The sequence below is a fragment of the Colobus angolensis genome, unplaced genomic scaffold, assembly GCF_000951035.1.
Source record: "Colobus angolensis palliatus isolate OR3802 unplaced genomic scaffold, Cang.pa_1.0 Scaffold203, whole genome shotgun sequence".
Lineage (NCBI taxonomy): Eukaryota > Metazoa > Chordata > Mammalia > Primates > Cercopithecidae > Colobus > Colobus angolensis.
The window spans coordinates 1,317,777-1,336,316 of record NW_012115189.1 but is presented as its reverse complement, the minus strand read 5'-3'; the positions used below and the strand labels follow the sequence as shown (position 1 = coordinate 1,336,316).

Sequence of the window (18,540 nt, the reverse complement as noted above, 5' to 3'; positions counted from 1 at the left end):
TTTATTTATTGGTATTAGGTTTTCCTTTATCATGACTACTATAGTATTTCTATTGTTTAACTTAGAATGGTTAAACATTCTAAAGAATGCTTAATTAGTCTTCAGGGTGCTAATGAACCATGCCTCTGACTGACTCCTGGGGAACAATACTCACTATTGTTTCCCACCAGGTGCATATGTATTGTTTTCTTTTTTTCTTTAAGTCTAAGAGGTTGATGAAAAGAGCTGTTCTCTTATTACTTGTCCATTTGTGCCTCAACCATTCTGATTCCGGTGTGTCTTGGAGGAGGAGTCGGATGAAGGCAAGATAAATGTGATTCTGACTACTGGGAAATTCCTGATTACTTTTTAATGATTGGGGTAGGCTATCATAAATTGTTCTAAAGAGAAAACAGCTGTTCACTGCTTTCACTAAGAAAATGTAGCAAACAATATGGATGCAGTTCCTTTCCTCATTGGGTGTCATAGGGGAAATAGTACACAGTATAAAAGACTACAGAAAATTAGTAACTGTGCTAGGTGCTATGAAGAAAAATAAATTACCCATTCACAGTTACCTTTGTTAGTATTTGCAAACACATAAATGGTTGAATTTGAACTCTCCATGTCAGGCATTTTTGTTGCCATTTAACTAGTACCAGACATAGTGCTAATCTCATAGTTTAATGTTCAATAATAAGTATGTTCCGCTAGTGGTATATCTTTATTAAAATCTAGATGATAGGATATAGAGGTTGGAGAGTGGCAGACATTCACACTGGTTTACAAGTAGATGTGCTGACAATGAAAGAGTGCAAACCAGTATATTTCATTACAATTGAGATTCATGTGAGTATACAGCCCTTGAAATGTAACTAGTCCAAGCTGACATATGTCATCAGTATAAAATACATACCAGACTTTGAAGATGTACAAAAAAAGACTGTAAATTATGTCAATTTTTTTGTTGGTGAAATTACAACATTTTTGGTATAGTGGGTTAAATAATTTTTTAAAACTAATATCCTTTTATGAGGGAACATTTTGGATCTACTCCTCTGAAATGTATTAATAGCTAACAATTACTCTGTAATTCTAGCACCGTAATAAGCAAAGCACTCAGCAAACATTATGCCTTAATCACAACAGCTTTAAGCAGGTATTGTTATTATTACCTCCAGTCTATAAGTAAGAACAGAGATTTAAACACACACACACACACATACACACACACACATACACAACCCTGAAGTCCTTCAGGAAGTGCCAGAGTTGGAATTCAAATCATAGTTCAAAATCTATTCTTTTAGTTACTGTATAATCCCAGCTTCTCTCTCATCCCCAGGCTCTCAAATTCTAGTTTAAAATTTTGGACAAAGGAAAAGTTTCAACTATAAAGCCACTAATCTTCTCCTAGCACATTCACTCCCATCAACTAACTCCAAACCCTCCACCACACACACGCAAAAGGATCTTTTATAAATTACCATAAAGTCTAATCCTACTCTCTTCAAAATGCAGGCTTCAAACAAATTAATAAATCAGTAATTTAACATTATTTTAAAAAGTGATAATCATGGATAACTTTGAAAACAGTGGAATTATTAATGTTTTAAAATTATGCTAGGTCATATCATACACAAAACATCCAAAGTGTTTCCAAAGTAGTCTAAGTGTAAATGAAAATGTTACTTTATATTACAACAATCATTTAAAATATTTATGGCTTTCATCAGTTCTAATAACAATCACAAAAGGTCCCCATTTCAAGGATAAAGAAACAAAGAAAAGCTGTAAGTGGCATGCCAAGGTCACGATAAACAGTATGTATAAAACCAACATCCTTAGAATCCCAAGATTTTAATTCACAGTATCTAATGGGCTGTCAAGCAAACTATACATTGAAGACAAAATCTAGGATATAGTTTCTTTTGGTCAAATAAAACAAGATCTATAAAGGATGGTTTTCATGGAGGAAAAAATCCACACCACAAATATTTTCATTCAATTATAGGTAAATCCTCAAAGGTCTTTTGGTGTTGAAGATAATTTCTCCTTAGGCAGAATGTGCAACATCAGGTAACCTTTTCAAAAATATTTCATAAACGAGTCACAACACTGGATATACTGATCAATTTATTGCCAACATATTCAACTTCACTTACTAGGGTTAATTCTTAATTGCTAAAGAAGCAGTTTTATAATACATGCATTCAGAAATGCTTTCTATAAAATATCTTCATGCTGATGAACTTCATGGTCAGTTTGTTTGAGGATATAAATTTTATTGACAATGTCATTTTATGCAATGTGCACTATCCTATTTTAGGGAGGCAATTAAAAAAAATCCCAAACCAAAGTTTAAAATAAGATTATACAAATATGAATAGGTTAAGTCATGGAATAAATCACCAGATTCAAACTACTTAAGTATCAGTCTTTTATGTTTTAGTCTTTTAAAATAATAATCTTGTAGAAGTTGTTTTTTAAAAAATAAAAATATGCATTTTCATAATATAATGTTAATGCTTTTGAGTTAACATATAGTGATGTTTTAAGTTTTATATATAGTGAAATCTATCACATTTGCAAAAAGTAGGGAAAGATCAGCAATACATGTACATGTTCATATAGAAAAACGCAAAACGTAAACTATTGTGAGTATATACAAATTCTAGCCTGGGCACGGTGGCTCATGCCTGTAATCCCAGCACTCTGGGAGTCTGAGATGGGCAAATTGCTTGAGCCCAGGAGATCAAGACAAACCTGGGCAACATGGCAAAACGCTGTCTCCACTAAAAATACCAAAAATTAGCTGGGCATGGTAGCGCACATCTGTAGTCCCAGCTATCCAAGAGGGCTGAAGTGGGAGGATCGCTTGAGCCTGGGAGGTGGACGCTGAAGTGAGATCTGATGGCGTCACTGCATTCCAGCCTGGGTGACAGTGAGACCCTGTCTCAAAAAAACAAACAAACAAACAAACAAAAAACAACGAAATGCTAATTGCTCATCTTTTAAAAGTAGCATAATCATTCCTATTTACTGGAAATAATTTTCTCAATATCACAAATAACTACTTCAATTAACTTTGGTAAATCAAAATTAGTGCTAGACTTAATTTAGATTATTCACATCAAATAGTTTTCTGATATCTGTATAACACTGTCTGCAATGAGGAGCCGAGCCAACTGTTAATTACAGGGGGCCCTCAGTATCCGTGGGTTCCATACCCACGGATTCAACAATCCTTGTTGGAAAATACATTAAAAAAAAAAAAAAAAAAAAAAGCAGGCCAGGCGCAGTGGCTCACACCTGTAATCCCAGCAATTTGGGAGGCTGAGGTGAGCGGATCACTTCAGGTCAGGAGTTCAAGACTAGCCTGGCCAACGTGGTGAAACCCCGTCTTTACTAAAAATACAAAAATTAGCCGGGCATGGTGGCACGCCTGTAACTGCAGCTACTTGGCAGGCTGTCACGGGAATCACTTGAACCCGGGAGGCGGAGGCTGCAGTGAACCGAGATAGTGCCACTGCACTGCAGCCTGGGCAACAGAGCAAGATTTTGTCTCAAAAAAATAAAAATTAAAAAAAAAAAAGCAATAAAAAGTAACAATACAACAATAAAAATACAAATAAAAAACCAAAACCGTATAACAACTATTTACATACATACATCTACAGAAAAAGCATTTGGGAGGATATGCTAGGTTATATGCAAATACTATGCCATTTCATTTAAGGGACTTGAGCATCTGGGGATTTTGGAATCCAAGGGGGGTCCTGGAGCCAATCGTCTATGAATACCGAGGGATTACCGTACTATCTTTAAACTTAATTACCTCTTTCTAAATATAAAACCTGTTATCAGCCGGGCACGGTGGCTCACACCTGTAATCCCAGCAATTTGGGAGGCTGAGATGGGAGGATCACCTGAGGTCAGGAGTTTGGGACCACCCTGGCCAACATAGTGAAACCCCGTCTCTAATAAAAATAGAAAAATTAGCAGGCATGGTGGTGCGTGCCTGTAATCCCAGTTACTCGGGAGGCTGAGGCAGGAGAATCACCTGAACCCAGGAGGCAGAGGTTGCAATGAGCTGAGATCGTGCCACTGCACTCCAGTCTGGGTGACAAGAGCAAAACTCTACCTAAAAAAAAAAAAAAAAACTATTATGAAGCTAATATATAATATCACCTCCTATATCAGGCATCAATAAGGATGCCAAATGTTCCACATGAAGACATTTTCCAGGTATTTGAAATTTTATTTTTTAAAGCACTGCTTAGTTTTAGCCATTTAATCCTATGCCTCAGTCTTCCTAAATAATCACTTAATAATTTTTGATGACACTGGGTCATACTGAGCAAGTATTATATAGTAGTAATGGTGAGGTCGTAGGAGGCAATTTAAATTAATTTAGACACTAAAACAAACTAAATGGTTCTTGAAGCCTATGATCTCATAGGCCTTCAGATTAAAAATTCATCGTTAGTAAAGCATCTAACAGTGCCTGTTCTGAATACTGATTTCCTTTCTCTTCAATCTGGTTGGTCTTGCCTCTAACTCCAAGGTTCCACCCATTTGCAGATTATGGAAATTAGGTAATTGAATTTCCTAACTTGTAAGTAAAACAACGTTACTGATTTTGGACAATGACAGTCTGAGTGAGGATGGGTGCCTTCAGTCCAAGACAATGGAGAAGCTTCACTAAGTGTCCTTTTGGTTCTGCCTTTATAGGTAAAGAAAGGACTACACTCTGGATAATCACATTTGCTTTAACTTTGAATGCCAGTTAGGTGGCATTTTCTGAATCAGCCAAGAATTCCTACACGATCTTAGTTCAAATTACTTTCTCAACCACATAAAGCGCAGCAAAATATATCTAACAAACATAGCTCTCCTCAATCTCATAATCTCTAAAGTATTACAGGAAAACTAAATGTACAAACAGCAAGGTCGTCATTAAAACAGAAGTTTTTTGTTTTTTGTTTCTGAGATGGCGTTTCACTTCACTCTTGTTGACCAGACAGGAATGCAATGGCGCGATCTTGGCTCACTGCAACCACCGCCTCCCTAGTTCAAGCGATTCTCCCGGCTCAGCCTCCCAAGTAGCTGGGATTACAGGCATGTGCCACCAAGCCCAGCTAATTTGTGTATTTTTAGTAGAGACAGGGTTACACCGTGTTGGTCAGGCTGGTCTAAAACTCCTGACCTGAGGTGATCCACCCATCTCATCCTCCCAAAGTGCTGGGATTAGAGGCATGAGCCACTGCGCCCGGCCTAAAACAGAAGATTTAAGAGTCAGTTTTACTTTGACTGAAAACGAAAAGTACTGAGGGAAAAAAGATTTCAGGATTGACTTCAGAAGTTTAACTTTTGCAAGTTTTTTGCTAAAGTGACAGCAAATTTTTCCTATACCAATAGTACAGTGTCTGCCACAAATTAAGCACCAAGTAACTACTAATGGAATAAATAAATGATTCTTCCTGCAGTTCATTTCCTAGTTTATGGAAATAAATAATAGTATTTTTACTATTAAAGTAGTTTTTTAACACTACTACAATAAAACAGTATAACCTATTTCAGGAAGAGTCAAGTAACTCTTTTAACAAAAGAACACGGGAGACACAGGCAGCAAAATATATTTAATTTGAACCTGGATTCTAACCATATCCTAACTCTGGCACCTTGGGCAAATCAAAACTAAAAAGTGTTAATATTTGAGGACAAGTAAAGCTCTGAGAAAAAATCTCAAAGAAATACTTACGGAGAACTTACTACATGAAAGCATTGTATGTCCAATGAAGGAATCCAAAATCTACTGAGGACATAGAGCATGCAACAAAGAAACAAAAGGCAACAAATGCACACATATTTATGACTCATGTATATTTTCCTAACCAAAACTGAAAAAGTTTGAACAAATTTTCAAACACTGAAAATAAAGTTAAATCATACTGAAAAATCCATGCTATACAAGCAACATAACATAGTCAATGACAGAAGTCAGAAGTAACTCTCAGAGCAAGTGCAGACAGACCAGAGAAGGGTATACTCGGAAAACACGTAATCATCCTGGGCTTTAAGGTACAAGTAGAGTTGAGAATGACTCAAAAACTACTTGTTTATGATGTCTTCCTTATGCCAGACACTGTGCTGGGAGCCTTCACCAGTGTCTCCTACCCTCTATGGGTAGGCATTTATCATCCCTTACCTTAGCCTTATTTTTTCAAAGAAAGCATGACTTACGGAGCTGAATATTTCTCCCAGATTGTGGGGGAGCTCATAGTTGAACTCAAAGCCATCTGACTTTCCACTATTGTAACATTGCAAAGTTATCTAAGCAGTCACAAAGGCAGTAAAATGAACAGGTATGCCTGTGAGGAATTAATAAACTTGGAGCAGAAAGTTCCTGTAAAATAATAAGAAGTAATGCTGAAAACAGTAAACAATGGAGGAGGGAGAGCACTGGGTTCATGCTTAAATGTAGGTTTTTTCCTACGCATCAGTATTTCTCAAATTGGGTTCTGTGAACATAATGTTGGGTTTCTAGCATTCACTTTAAGAAATGTAAAACTGGCCAGGTGACGGGGCTCACGCCTGTAATCCCAACAGTTTGGGAGGCCAAGGCAGGCAGATCACCTGAGGTCAGGAGTTTGAGACCAGCCTGGGCAACATGGCGAAACCCCATCTCTACTAAAAATACAAAAACTAGCTGGACTTGGTGATGCCTGCCTGTAGTCCCAGCTACTCGGGAAGCTGAGGCAGGAGAATCGCTTGAACCCAGGAGGTGGAGGTTGCAGTGAGCTGAGATCATGACATTGCACTCCAGCCTGGGAGACAAGAGAGAAACTCGACCTCAAAAAAAAAAAAAAAAAGAAAAGAAAAGAAATGAAAACTGTATTTTAATTTTGATGCTTCTAAATAAAAGAATGTTTGGGGCCAACTAGACTAAAAGACTAGCTTAAACATAGGGACTGCCTACTTTCTTACTTACTACTGAATTGAATGCCAGTGACCCTCTAAAAGAGTATTTTTCAAACTGTGGTTTATGACCTATTGGTGGATTATAAAATCAAGAGCAACATTTTAAAATAAGTAAAAACAGAATGTGTCAAACATAGTAAGGATAAGTATTGTTTTGTGGTCATTTTGTTTCAGTGTGACAACTAAATGGTGAAGTAAAATAAAGTTACACCTTACTCCAGGTTGAGTATCCCTAATCTGAAAATGCTTGGGACCAGAGTGTTTACCATTTCAGATTTGGAATGCTGAACCTGGATAAGCTGAGGTGAATTACTTGTAACTCTGAGATCTACAGACTTACTCTCTTTGATTTCTGCAAACTGAAATTTGAGAAACACTGTTACAAGAAGTAGTCTGCCACTGAGACAAAAGCAGGACTTTGGAGAATTTCACAAACTGAAAGGAATGTTAAAAGCAAGTTCACTGGGACAAGAACTAGGATGTCATTATCAGACTACACAAGGTAGAGATAATGCAACACAACAAATTCAGACCAGGTTTAATATCAAGGTAAAGAACCATGGTAAATAAAGAGGTCATTCTAGCCACGCAAGGTGGCTCACGCCTGTAATCCCAGCACTTTGGGAGGCGGATCAAGAGGTCAGAAGATCGAGACCAGCCTGGCTAACATGGTGAAACCCCATCTCTAATAATACCAAAAAAAAAAAAAATTAGACGGGCGTGGTGGCACATGCCTGTAGTCCCAGCTACTTGGGAGGTGGAGGCAAAAGAATCACTTGAACCTGGGAGGCGGAGGTTGCAGTGAGTCGAGATCACCCCATTGCACTCCAGCCTGGGCGACAGAGTGAGACTCCGTATCAAAAAAAAAAAAGAGGTCATTCCACAAATCTTCTAAAGTCTCAGTGATGGGGTGAGGATGCCTCTCTTCTATTTAGAGACTGAGATCAGAAAGCAGGAATGGGAATGACTTTTGCCAATCAGATGGACACAGATGTGGTTAGAGAAGATGAGTGACAAGAAAGAAAGCAGAGGCAACAGCAATTGAGAGTAAAAAATTAAATTTGTCCTATACAAGTGCCTCACACTGCAGTAGGGAATAAAGGGAAATGGGACATGTGGTAGAGTGTTACAGAAACGGTCCCTAAAGAATCACATCTCCCTGTACCCATAGCATGTGTGGTGCCCTTCCCACAAAGAGGCTGCGTTTGACCACTTAATTGGCAGTAGCCAATGGGACATCAGTATAAATATGACACCAAGAGGGGCATACAAAGTAAAGCATGTGTGGAAAAGAACTTACTCTCTTGATACCATATAAAGAAATCCAGGCTACCTTACTAGAGAAGGCTAAGAATAGAGAAATAAGCTAGCCCAAGTGAAGCCTTTAGACCAGCCTGTCTGACAACCACCAGACATATGAATGAAACCATCTGGGACCATTCAGCCCCAGATAACCTGAGAGCTGACAGCAGAACCACTCAGCCGACCCATTGACTTGTGAACAGTAATAAAAAGGGCTGTTCTTTTAAAGGCAGTAAGTTTTTGGATAGTCTGTAATATGGCAGTAACTGAAACAGGATACTTGGTGGGGCGGGGTGGGGGAAAGAAGGGTTGTAACATTCTGAATTTAACTTTTATTTCAATGCCTCAAACACAGAAGGATGAGTCTTTAGGCTATGTAACCATAAATCTACACTTACAAGATTTATCAAAACTTCTTGGCTTGGCATCCTAAACTCTTAGTCTGGTTTTAATCTATCCTTTCAATCCTATCACTTGACATTTTTCTCCAAAAACGCCAGTTTGAATAGTTGGTCCATTTATCTGAGCTTTTATTCTCAACGCTCCCACTTCTCTTTGGTTATCCAAAATCCTTCAAGATCCAATGTAAATAGTGTTTTCCTTTCCTGCTCAATTTTTGGCTACAATAATTTCAAGATGCTCTACTTCTCTTAATCCATACTTATTACACCGCTAGATGCCTTACTATCTAATACTGTCACTTAACAATTAATACACACTGTTGATTTTGTAAGCTCTTTAGGGTAGAGGTCCACTCCATAATTCTCCATAGCTACCTTAGTGTTCTCACATAAGAGTAATTTAAACATCTGATTAGAATAAATCAAGAAAAGATATATATAACTGAAATGTATGTGTGGGTTTTTTTTCTTTTTTTAAAGGCAGAGTCTCAATTTGTCGCCCAGGCTGGAGTGCAGTGGCATGACCTAGGCTCACTGCAAGCTCTGCCTCCCAGGTTCACACCATTCTCCTGCCTCAGCCTCCAGAGTAGCTGGTACTACAGGTGCCCACTACCACACCCGGCTAATTTTTTGTATTTTTAGTAGAGACGGGGTTTCACCATGTTAGCCAGGATGGTCTAGATCTCCTGACCTCATGATCCGCCCACCTTGGCTCCCAAAGTGCTGGGATTACAGGCGTGAGCCACTGTGCCAGGCCTTATGTATGTAACTGAATTTTAACAAATCTTCTTAGCTGGACATATTTACTTAGAGACCTTTAATCTTTCTTTTTAAAATGCAAGTCAAAGGGGAAAAGGTAACATTTTTCTTTTGAGATACATTGTGCAACTGCCAATGCCAACAGAAAAACAATGAATCAGGAGGCTCTCCTGGAAAATAATACATTGTTAAAAGTTGCAGTGTATGCTGACAAACATATTAATGAAAGCAAACTTTCCATTTCACAACTATAAGAGGATACTCACATTGATTGGTTAATTTTATAAACTGAATTTATCTGTAGGAGTTGGGAAAAATAATGTAACCTCTCATCTTTGACAGAATCTCAAGCAAATAAGTACAGCAGCAGTTTTACAGATAAAAACCTATGAAAATCCTGTTTGGCAGGTATATTATATGTTATGAAGTACATCTGCAGAATGAATGTTCTCTTCCCTCATTTTAATTTAGGACCAAAAAGGATAAGAAGGGGACAAGTAAAGCTTAGTAAAGTTTTCCCCTTTGCTAAAATTGATATAAGCATATTCTGCAAAGTAGAATTTATTATCTCTAACATGCAATCATACTAATTATGAACATTTAAAACATTATTTCCCCTGAGCATTATCTAAACTTCTAAAACTTTAAATGACTTATTGCTCCCTCAATACCTGAAGTAATTATCACTAATTAACAATCAAGCTATCTTTTCTTCTGATTTGAAGTGTCCTACAAATTAAGATAGCCTCTAATAGTCAAAAAGAAGTCTAATTTTTAAGGAAAATGCTTAGCTTCAAAGATCTTGCAGTTATAATTAAAGCTAAGCAAAACATGTATATAAACAAAAGAATCAACTTGTATCAAACTGATGAGACATAAAATATACAAAGAAATGTCTAAATATGTAACTCTGTACACATTCTGTAGCTCTAACAGTGTTAATTTGGTTTTTATTTCTTATACCAATCAGGCACCACTAATGGCTAATAAAGGTAATGAAGACTAGCTCAAATAGTACCTCCTTGGTAAAGCCTTCCCTGATACCCCAGCCTGAAGTGCTTACTACCTACTTTGAACTCTTTAAGTTACTATACATAAAATTAACTTACTCTCCCAAATATCCACTGATAATGAACTGATTAATCAGACACAGTCATAGACTAGAATTACTATACACTATAAAACAGAAAGCCATAAACTTACATGAGCAGCTATGGAATGAGCTAGAAGATGCCTCTGGGGGGAGGGAAAGCAAGATGCAGTGCAGTTATCTTTATTTTCTTAAAAAGAGCAAACTAGTTCTGGAAACTATTAGGGGATTTGTCTTCATGGAAATGAGACCAGAACTCTAGAATGGGAAGAAGATCAAGTTTTCATTGTATGCCCTTCCTCAGGGTGAATTTTTAAAAACCATTTCAATTAGTACATTTTCAATTTAAAACAAAACAAAACAAACAACAAAAAAGCAAAACCAGGCTGGGTGCAGAGGCTCATGCCTACAGTCCCAGCACTTTGGGAGACCAAGGTGGGGGGACTGCTTGAGCCCAGGAGTTTGAGATCAACCTGGGCAACGTAGGGAGATCTTGTCTCCACAAAAAATGTTAAAGTCAGTCAGGCATGTTGATGTGCACCTGTAGTCCCAGCTACCCAGCACGCTGAGGCAGGAGGATCACTTAAGCCCAGTTGGTTAAGGATGCAGTGAGCCGTGACTGTGTCACTGCACTCCTGCCTGGGTGACAGAATGGAGACTCTGTCTCAGAAAAAAAAAAATTAAAAATAAAGCAAAATGAATTTGTTAGTTAATACACTGCCTTTTGACATCTTTTCAGCTGTCATTTTGAAGTGATATTTAAATAATATCTTACTAATTTATATCCCACTAGTCGCCCATATCTTTTATTTCCTGTAACATCTAAATCTAGGTCCTTGCATATAAATGTTTTCTTAAAAGTACAGAATTTGTTACACCAAAATGTCAAATCTTTGCTTTAATCAGGATGATTATGCTGAAGTTGCTACCTTCTTTAACCTAGTAAGAGTTGTTTTACTAACTGTTTAAGTAATTGCTTGTAATTTCTGCTAAGAAAGTAGAAAGCTTCTTGACCTCTCATGGTCAGTACAAATTATACTTAAATATAGTTGAATATCATTTACCTGAACCTGTTCCAAATTAACCATATTTCTGGAGCTTAACTATCTCAATATGAAAAGAGTATTAGGACTAAAAAAAAAAAAATCTTCTAAACATATTACTTTTCTTTCTGTTCAATGTTTCTGAAAAGGGCACTGCAGGTATTTAGACAGAGGAATTATGTTTCCATTTGTTGGGACTGTCCTGATCACTTCAGAAAATTTAGCATTCAGGGTCATGGGCACCAAATGCCAGTACCACATCCCGAGTCATAGCAACATCCAAAAGCCTGATCCCACATATTTCTAAGTGCCCTTGAAGAGAGAACTGGAGGTAAGGAAAGTACTATGCCCAGTTGAGAAGCACTGCTTATATGAACTAAGAAAATTTTATATATATACACACACTTCATATATATGTATATATACACACACATCGTATATATGTATACACACACACATCGTACATATGTATACACACACACACACATTTTTTTTTATTAGAGTCTCCTGTATCTTATATCCTCTGTAACATCTAAACCACCTAGGTCCTTGCACATACGTATACACACACACGTATGTGTGTATGTATAGACATACACACACGACTGCAATTCAATCCTTTAAAACAACTGTCAGCCACCAGATCACTACTGATCAATAGTCAATAACAGTTACAACCAACCAGTCAGTCCAGTATATAGTGCTGTCAGTAAATATTATCCTCCAACAAATCAACTATTACAATGGCTAATTTTTCCAACCATTATTTTAAAATCTCTTTAGAACAACTCCTCTGTTGGAATGCTTCTTTTAAAACTCCCAAATAACCTTCCTCTTTACTGTACTCATCTCTGCAATGAAATATATAAATCACAGTTTACGATTTTCTGTCTACCTTTCTCCAGAGACTACAAACTCTTTGAAGCCAGGGACCATGATCATGCTTGCCTAGCCTGTATACAGTAGATGTTCAATAGAAATGTTGAATGACTGACTACTGGCCCAGTCTAATACAATTAACTAGTCCAAAAGGTTCCAATTATAACCAATTTTTTATATAATAAATGCAGTAATAATACTAAAACAAGTAAATGCAAATTATTTCTGGTTATTCTATATACTTATTCTAAGTCAATTTTAAGAAAATGAGTTGGTTATAGTGCCCATATTAAAGCTAACTTTGAAAAGATACAAGGAAATTTAAGAGCTGGGCGTGGTGGTGTATGAGGTCTCAGCTACTTAGAAGGCTGAGAAAGGGCCGGGCGTGGTGGTTCATGTCTGTAATCCCAGCACTTTGGGAGGCTGAGGGGGGCGGAACCAGCCTGACCAACAAGGAGAAACCCTGTCTCTAGTAAAAATACAAAACTAGTCGGGCATGGTGGCACATGCCTGTAATCCCAGCTGCTCGGGAGGCTGAGGCAGGAGAATTGCTTGAATCCAGGAGGCGGAGGTTGTGGTGAGCCCAAATTGCACCACTGTACACCAGCCTGGGTGACAGAGTTAAACTCTAACTCAAAAAAAAAAAAAAAAAAAAGAAGAAGGCTGAGACAGGAAGATCACTTGAGCCTAAGAGTTTGAGGTTGTGATCATACCTGGGCAATGTAGCAAGACCCCATTTCTCAAAAATAAAATAAAATAAAATAAGGAAAATTTAAGATTTATGACAGGCACTCTACCATGCCCATCCTCCACTTACTCTTCCCTCCTCCCACTTAAGCTTTAAGCAAATTCTCATTTAAATAAGCAAAGGGGGGGGGCTTATTTCCAGAAAGAGCAAAACAACACTGTTAAGAAGAACATTTAATGCCTTTCATTTCTATTCTGCTACTCAGAATTCAAAAAATCTATAAATCTCCTACCTCACTCAAAAATAAAACTCTATAAACTAGGGATCATAAGCAACTCCTATTTCTGTGGGTTTCACCACATTCTCCAGAAACTTAACTTTTGTTCATAAACATTACATAGACAGTAAACTAATTCATTTTTTAAAGTAAATGCAAAAATAAGGGTTACACAAGCACTAAGCATCAACACTGGCAGAATATTAATTCTGAAGCCCATTAACTTTGACAAACGTTTATTCATCTTTGCCTTCTTGAAGCATGTGACTATCCCAGTTTTACAGGAAAAGCTTAAATAGAAAAAGTTAAATAATAATCTCAAGGTTAGAAACTAACAGATAATTTCTAGCTCCTAGTATCCCTGGCACTATATTTAGATTGTGCCAATAAATTCTACAATTGTTAAACATTGCTTCACTCAACTTCATATCAAAATGCTAGGTAGTAATTGATAAGATACAATTTTATTTTATTTTTTATTTTTCTGAGCCAGAATCTTGCTCTGTCACCTGGGCTGAAGGTGCACAGTGCATCATCTCTGCACACTGCAACCTCTGCCTCCCTGGTTCAAATGATCCTCCCACCTCAGCCTCCCGAGTAGCTGGGACTACAGGCACTCGCCATGGAGCCTGGTTAATTGTTTTGTTTTGTTTTCTGTATTTTTTGTGGAGAAGGGGCCACATCATGTTGCCCAGCCTCAAGCAATCCGCCCAACTTGTCCTCCCAAACTGCTGGGATTCAAGGCGTGAGCCACCTCCAACCCTGTAAATAAACATAAATAAAACAATGGTTTCAAGTTACCTCCATTTGACAAGATCACTAACATAAATAGGTTACCTGAAAAACAAAACAAAAAACCCCACCCCAGAAAATGTTCCAGAGGAAATTAGACACACTCTGTATCGTTTCAAATGGAGATTGCTTTTAAGTGTACTTAAATTATTCTGAGATTACAGTGTATGAAATATTTTACAATTTTTGAAATCCACAAATGCAGCATTTGTTTCATTACTGTTTGATGTTTTTTGTCAGTAGCATCAATAACAATTTATGTGGTAAGACTAATCATTTAATGAAATTAATGTAGGAAATTATTTTCATTCTGATTTTTAAAATGCTGTTTCACTCATTTAAAAACTCTTTTAAGTCTGGCGGGGCGAGATGGCTCACACCTCAAATCCCAGCACTTTCGGAGATGGAGGCAGGTGGAACACTTGAGGTCAGGAGTTCAAGACCAGCCTGGCCAACATATAGTGAAATCCTAAACCCCATCTCTAATAAAAATACAAAAATTAGCTGGGCATGGTAGCGCACACCTGTAGTCCCAGCTACTTGGGAAGCTGAGGCAGGAGAATCCCTTGAACCCGGGAGACGGAGGTTGTAGTGAGCTGAGATGGCACCACTGCACTCCAGCCCGGGTGACAGTGCAAGACTCCGTCTCTCAAAAATAAATAAATAAATAATCTTTAAGTGATAACTTTACAACGTCACACACCCACAAAAGGGGGGGGGGTCTAGCTTGCATGAGATTCTATTTTCCCAGAATTATTAATCCTGCTTAAAAATACTGCTGACAAAAGAGAATTTACAGTAATTAGCCTTAAAACTATCAGTGGACACTATTAGGGAAAAAATGTCTTTCAGCAAAGCTAGACTTTAATAGTTCTCACTGATTATTATATAAAAACTGACTCGACTTACTAATGCAATACTTCCTATTATGGGTATCTTAGAGAAATTTTTTTCTCTCTAAAATAAATCTTTAAAGACCAATTAAGAATGAGTGGGTACTGCAAGGTAGAGAAACTGAGAAATTTCAACAATTTTTCAATATTAGAATTCAAAGGAATGAGTCTCTAATTTTGCCACAGGTATTCACCAGACCTATTTACCTAAGTAGGGAGCTTTCACATGCACATCCTCCTAGACAAGTCACCACTTGATCTCACAATTTTTGCTTTTAAGATTATGAACAGCCATCAAATAATTTGTGACAATAAAGGGCATACAGCGGCGGAGATTCTTTTGTATATGATTACGTATTCCCGACATTATAAAGGAAAGATTTCAATATTTGGAGGCTAAAAAATAAGTGAAAATGTAATCTACTCAGCTAAAATGGTCAACCATTGTTCTACGTTAAGATCAATATTTTTCCAAAACGAATTCTCTGTAAAGATACATTCGCAAGTTAACTCTAAATATGACCTGTGTAAATTGTGTCTTCTTTTTCCTCCTCAAGACAATCCAATCAAAGTCTTTACCAGAGCCAGCAACACTACCTTGAAATTTCAAACCTAAGTGTAAGGCTCGTAATGAAGCCCAAATGTAGTCCCAAACTCTCCGATTTTCATCAAGGATGAAATTATTTTCATCACTAGTAAACAGTGTTATTAACATTCCAAATTCTGATTAGAATACAGTCACTGGTGAGAAGCGTCCTTGGGCAAGCAAAGATTTGAAACTACCCAAAGCACAGATCCACATGAACCTGTCTTCTCCCACTTCATCAGGAAGCCAAGCCAAACAGGGAGAACTCCAAGAAACAGGGGTGAAGGGGTGATCGGCAGAGAAAGGATAGTGGAAATCATACTCCTCGAAGGGTGAAAGCGAATGAGAAACGGACTCTGGAAAAGCCGCCCCAAAGGGCCATTCAATCTGAGACAGATGTACAGGGACAGCTCCTCCACACTAAGGAGATCAAGCTTTACCATGGAAGTGGTGCACCAAGCAAGCAAGTATGGGCAGGAGGGGACAACCTCCGCCAAGCACCCCCTCCCGAACGTCTAGCTCAACTAGAAGGGGTCGGCGGGGACTGCTCCTCCGAACATCAACAAAGGCCCCTTCAGTCCTAAGGCGAAATTCGAACAACAAAGGCCCGGAGACAGCCAGGACAGGGCCGGGGCTGGGGGCGGGACGGATGAAAGCAGGAGAAGGCAAAGGAATCAAACCAGTGGGGGCGGAGGCCCGTCGGAGTGGGAAGCAGAGGCGCAGAGGCGGGAGGCGCGGTAATCCCCAGTGCACAATAAGAGGAGGAGGAAGAGAACCTGGCCTCCATTCTCCTCCTACTCTCTCCAATCCGCACTGTCTACATTTCCTCAGCCGCGGGGACCGCGCAGTCCCGAGTTCAGGGAAGGAAAGGGGAGGGGGGATTTTCCGCCTTGACCACAACTCCCTTCCCCCAGCCAGGAGCTGCAGACAACAACCGCCACAACTGCAGCCACACAAAGGCGCCTTCCTTCTACTACCGCTCCCACCCGGGCGGAGGCGCCGATGATGCCAAGGAAGCCGCGACCACCTCTCGGCCGCCTGGCGCTCGCTCGCCCTCTTCCCCTTCTAGCTGGGTAAAGGGGGAGGGGACCACCGGGCGCCCTCACCTGGCACAGCTGCTGACAGTAGTCGGTGGCCGCTTCCACGGCCGGTACCCGGCTCTCCCGCAGCTGTCGCTCCAGCTCCTGGAGCTGCTCGCCCAGGCGCTGCAGCTCCGCGACGCAGCCGCCTTCGCCGCGACTCAACCTCTCCTGCTCGGCCTCTTCGTCCGCCATCTTCACACCCCGCTCCGTCGCGTACGCACCTGGGTCACGTGATAACACAATGCCACGTTCGGCGGGGTCACGTGCCAGGCGCGCTTGCACGCCGCCGAGCACGTACAAAGGGCCCGATGGGGAAGATAGGGGGGTGGGGAGAGAGGCGCGAGAGAACCCGAGGGAGGTGAAGGCAAGGGGAAAGGAGAAGGGCGGGGTTGGGGCGGTGCGGAAAACCGCGGTTACTTACCCCGAGCGGGAAGTGGGCAGTAGCGGCCGAAAGGGGCGGGCTGGTGAAGGCCAGCTCTCGGTCACGTGGGCGCCGCGACGGGAAAAAGCCTAGGGAGGGGCGACCCTCTCCGGCGTCCCGATCCCGGCGTGGCTTTCCCCAGTCCCCGAAGTCTTCTACGGACATATCCTCCTGTTCCCCAAGAGGATGGCACAGGGAGAGTTCTGAGTGGCCTCGGGCAATGGCTGCATTTGCTGTTGGCCTGTAAGCAGGCCAGAAGCAGAGGAAGAGAGAGAAGGTAAAACCCGCCCATGGACCGCAAGCGTGAGAGCCGAGGCAGGACTATGAACTGTCAAAATTGTCTGACTTCTCACCAGGCCGGAGAGGAGGGATCTAGTGCGTGAGGTACCAGATCTCGTCTCACTTGACTCTCCTCCTCTTCAGCCCCAAGAACGCCTGTCCCCTGGAAACACATTCTCTAGGGGGTGGAGGCAACAAAGGAAAAGAACAATTGGGTCAGAGCAGAATGAGGTTCAATCCTCAGTCTGGAGAATGGAGCAAATTCATGAAAACCATAGTTTAAAAGAAGTCAGAATATGAACAGACCAGATGATTTTTAAACCACGAAAACATTTCTAGAATAAGTGATAACTAACTACTCTGTTTCACCGTGATTTAGACTCTACTAGACTCTACAGAAATCACCAACAGTGAAAACAGGCTATATATGAAAACTATGGAAAAGAAAGTAGGTCAAGAAAAAAAACACCGATAAGGACTCCATTAAAAATCATAACGAGGAGAGGAAATTGATGCTAAAATAAACCAATGTTGTGGAGAATTATTATAAATATCTACAGCATTTTTTCCTAATGCTACAAATACAGGTAGCATTCTGAACCACATTTTACTTACAAGCTGAAAGGAATTAATACTTGGCACTTGAACAAAAGAGTAGAAGAATTGCTACAAAAATCCAAGAGCTTAATCCTAAAGTTCTTAATAAAACTAATATTTTGTTACCGTTAGAGCATTAGACCTGTCACAACTGAATGGTCTATAGAAATTTAGAAACAATAATATTGATGAAGCACCCAGTCTTATCATTTACTCTGAGTGAAGTATATTTTTCTAGTACAAGCATCTAAAAAATAATTCCCATTGTGGGCAGTGTCCTCTTCAAGAGATTTCTAGTAATTAATGGAAAGTGTTCTACATACTATGTTGTCCAGAATAAATGTTTTATAACGCATCAGTGATGGTGATGTTTTTAAAGCAGCATTATATAAGGTGACCAGGCACAGCTAAACCCCTTATGAAAAACAGTATCAGTTAATATTACATATTAACAAGGTAGAATCTTCAAATGTTTAATCTTCAAATTG

General features: G+C 39.5%; 1 protein-coding gene across 2 annotated transcripts in view; it reads right to left on the bottom strand.

The window, feature by feature from the left end:
* Nucleotides 1-17,479, bottom strand: part of ZNF292 (zinc finger protein 292) — a 107,101-nt gene extending 89,622 nt beyond the window's left edge. Inside the window, exons 1-2 of one of the 2 annotated variants that reach the window (XM_011941885.1) lie at nucleotides 17,177-17,479; nucleotides 16,780-16,976 (exon numbers count right to left, since the gene is read on the bottom strand). In XM_011941885.1, coding sequence (XP_011797275.1) covers nucleotides 16,780-16,947 — 168 coding nt within the window. In that variant the 5' untranslated portion in view covers nucleotides 16,948-16,976; nucleotides 17,177-17,479. Of the gene's footprint in view, nucleotides 1-16,779; nucleotides 16,985-17,176 lie in introns of those variants that run through there. The other variant, XM_011941884.1, reaches the window with a different exon arrangement.
* Between the last annotated feature and the right edge of the window lie 1,061 nt (nucleotides 17,480-18,540).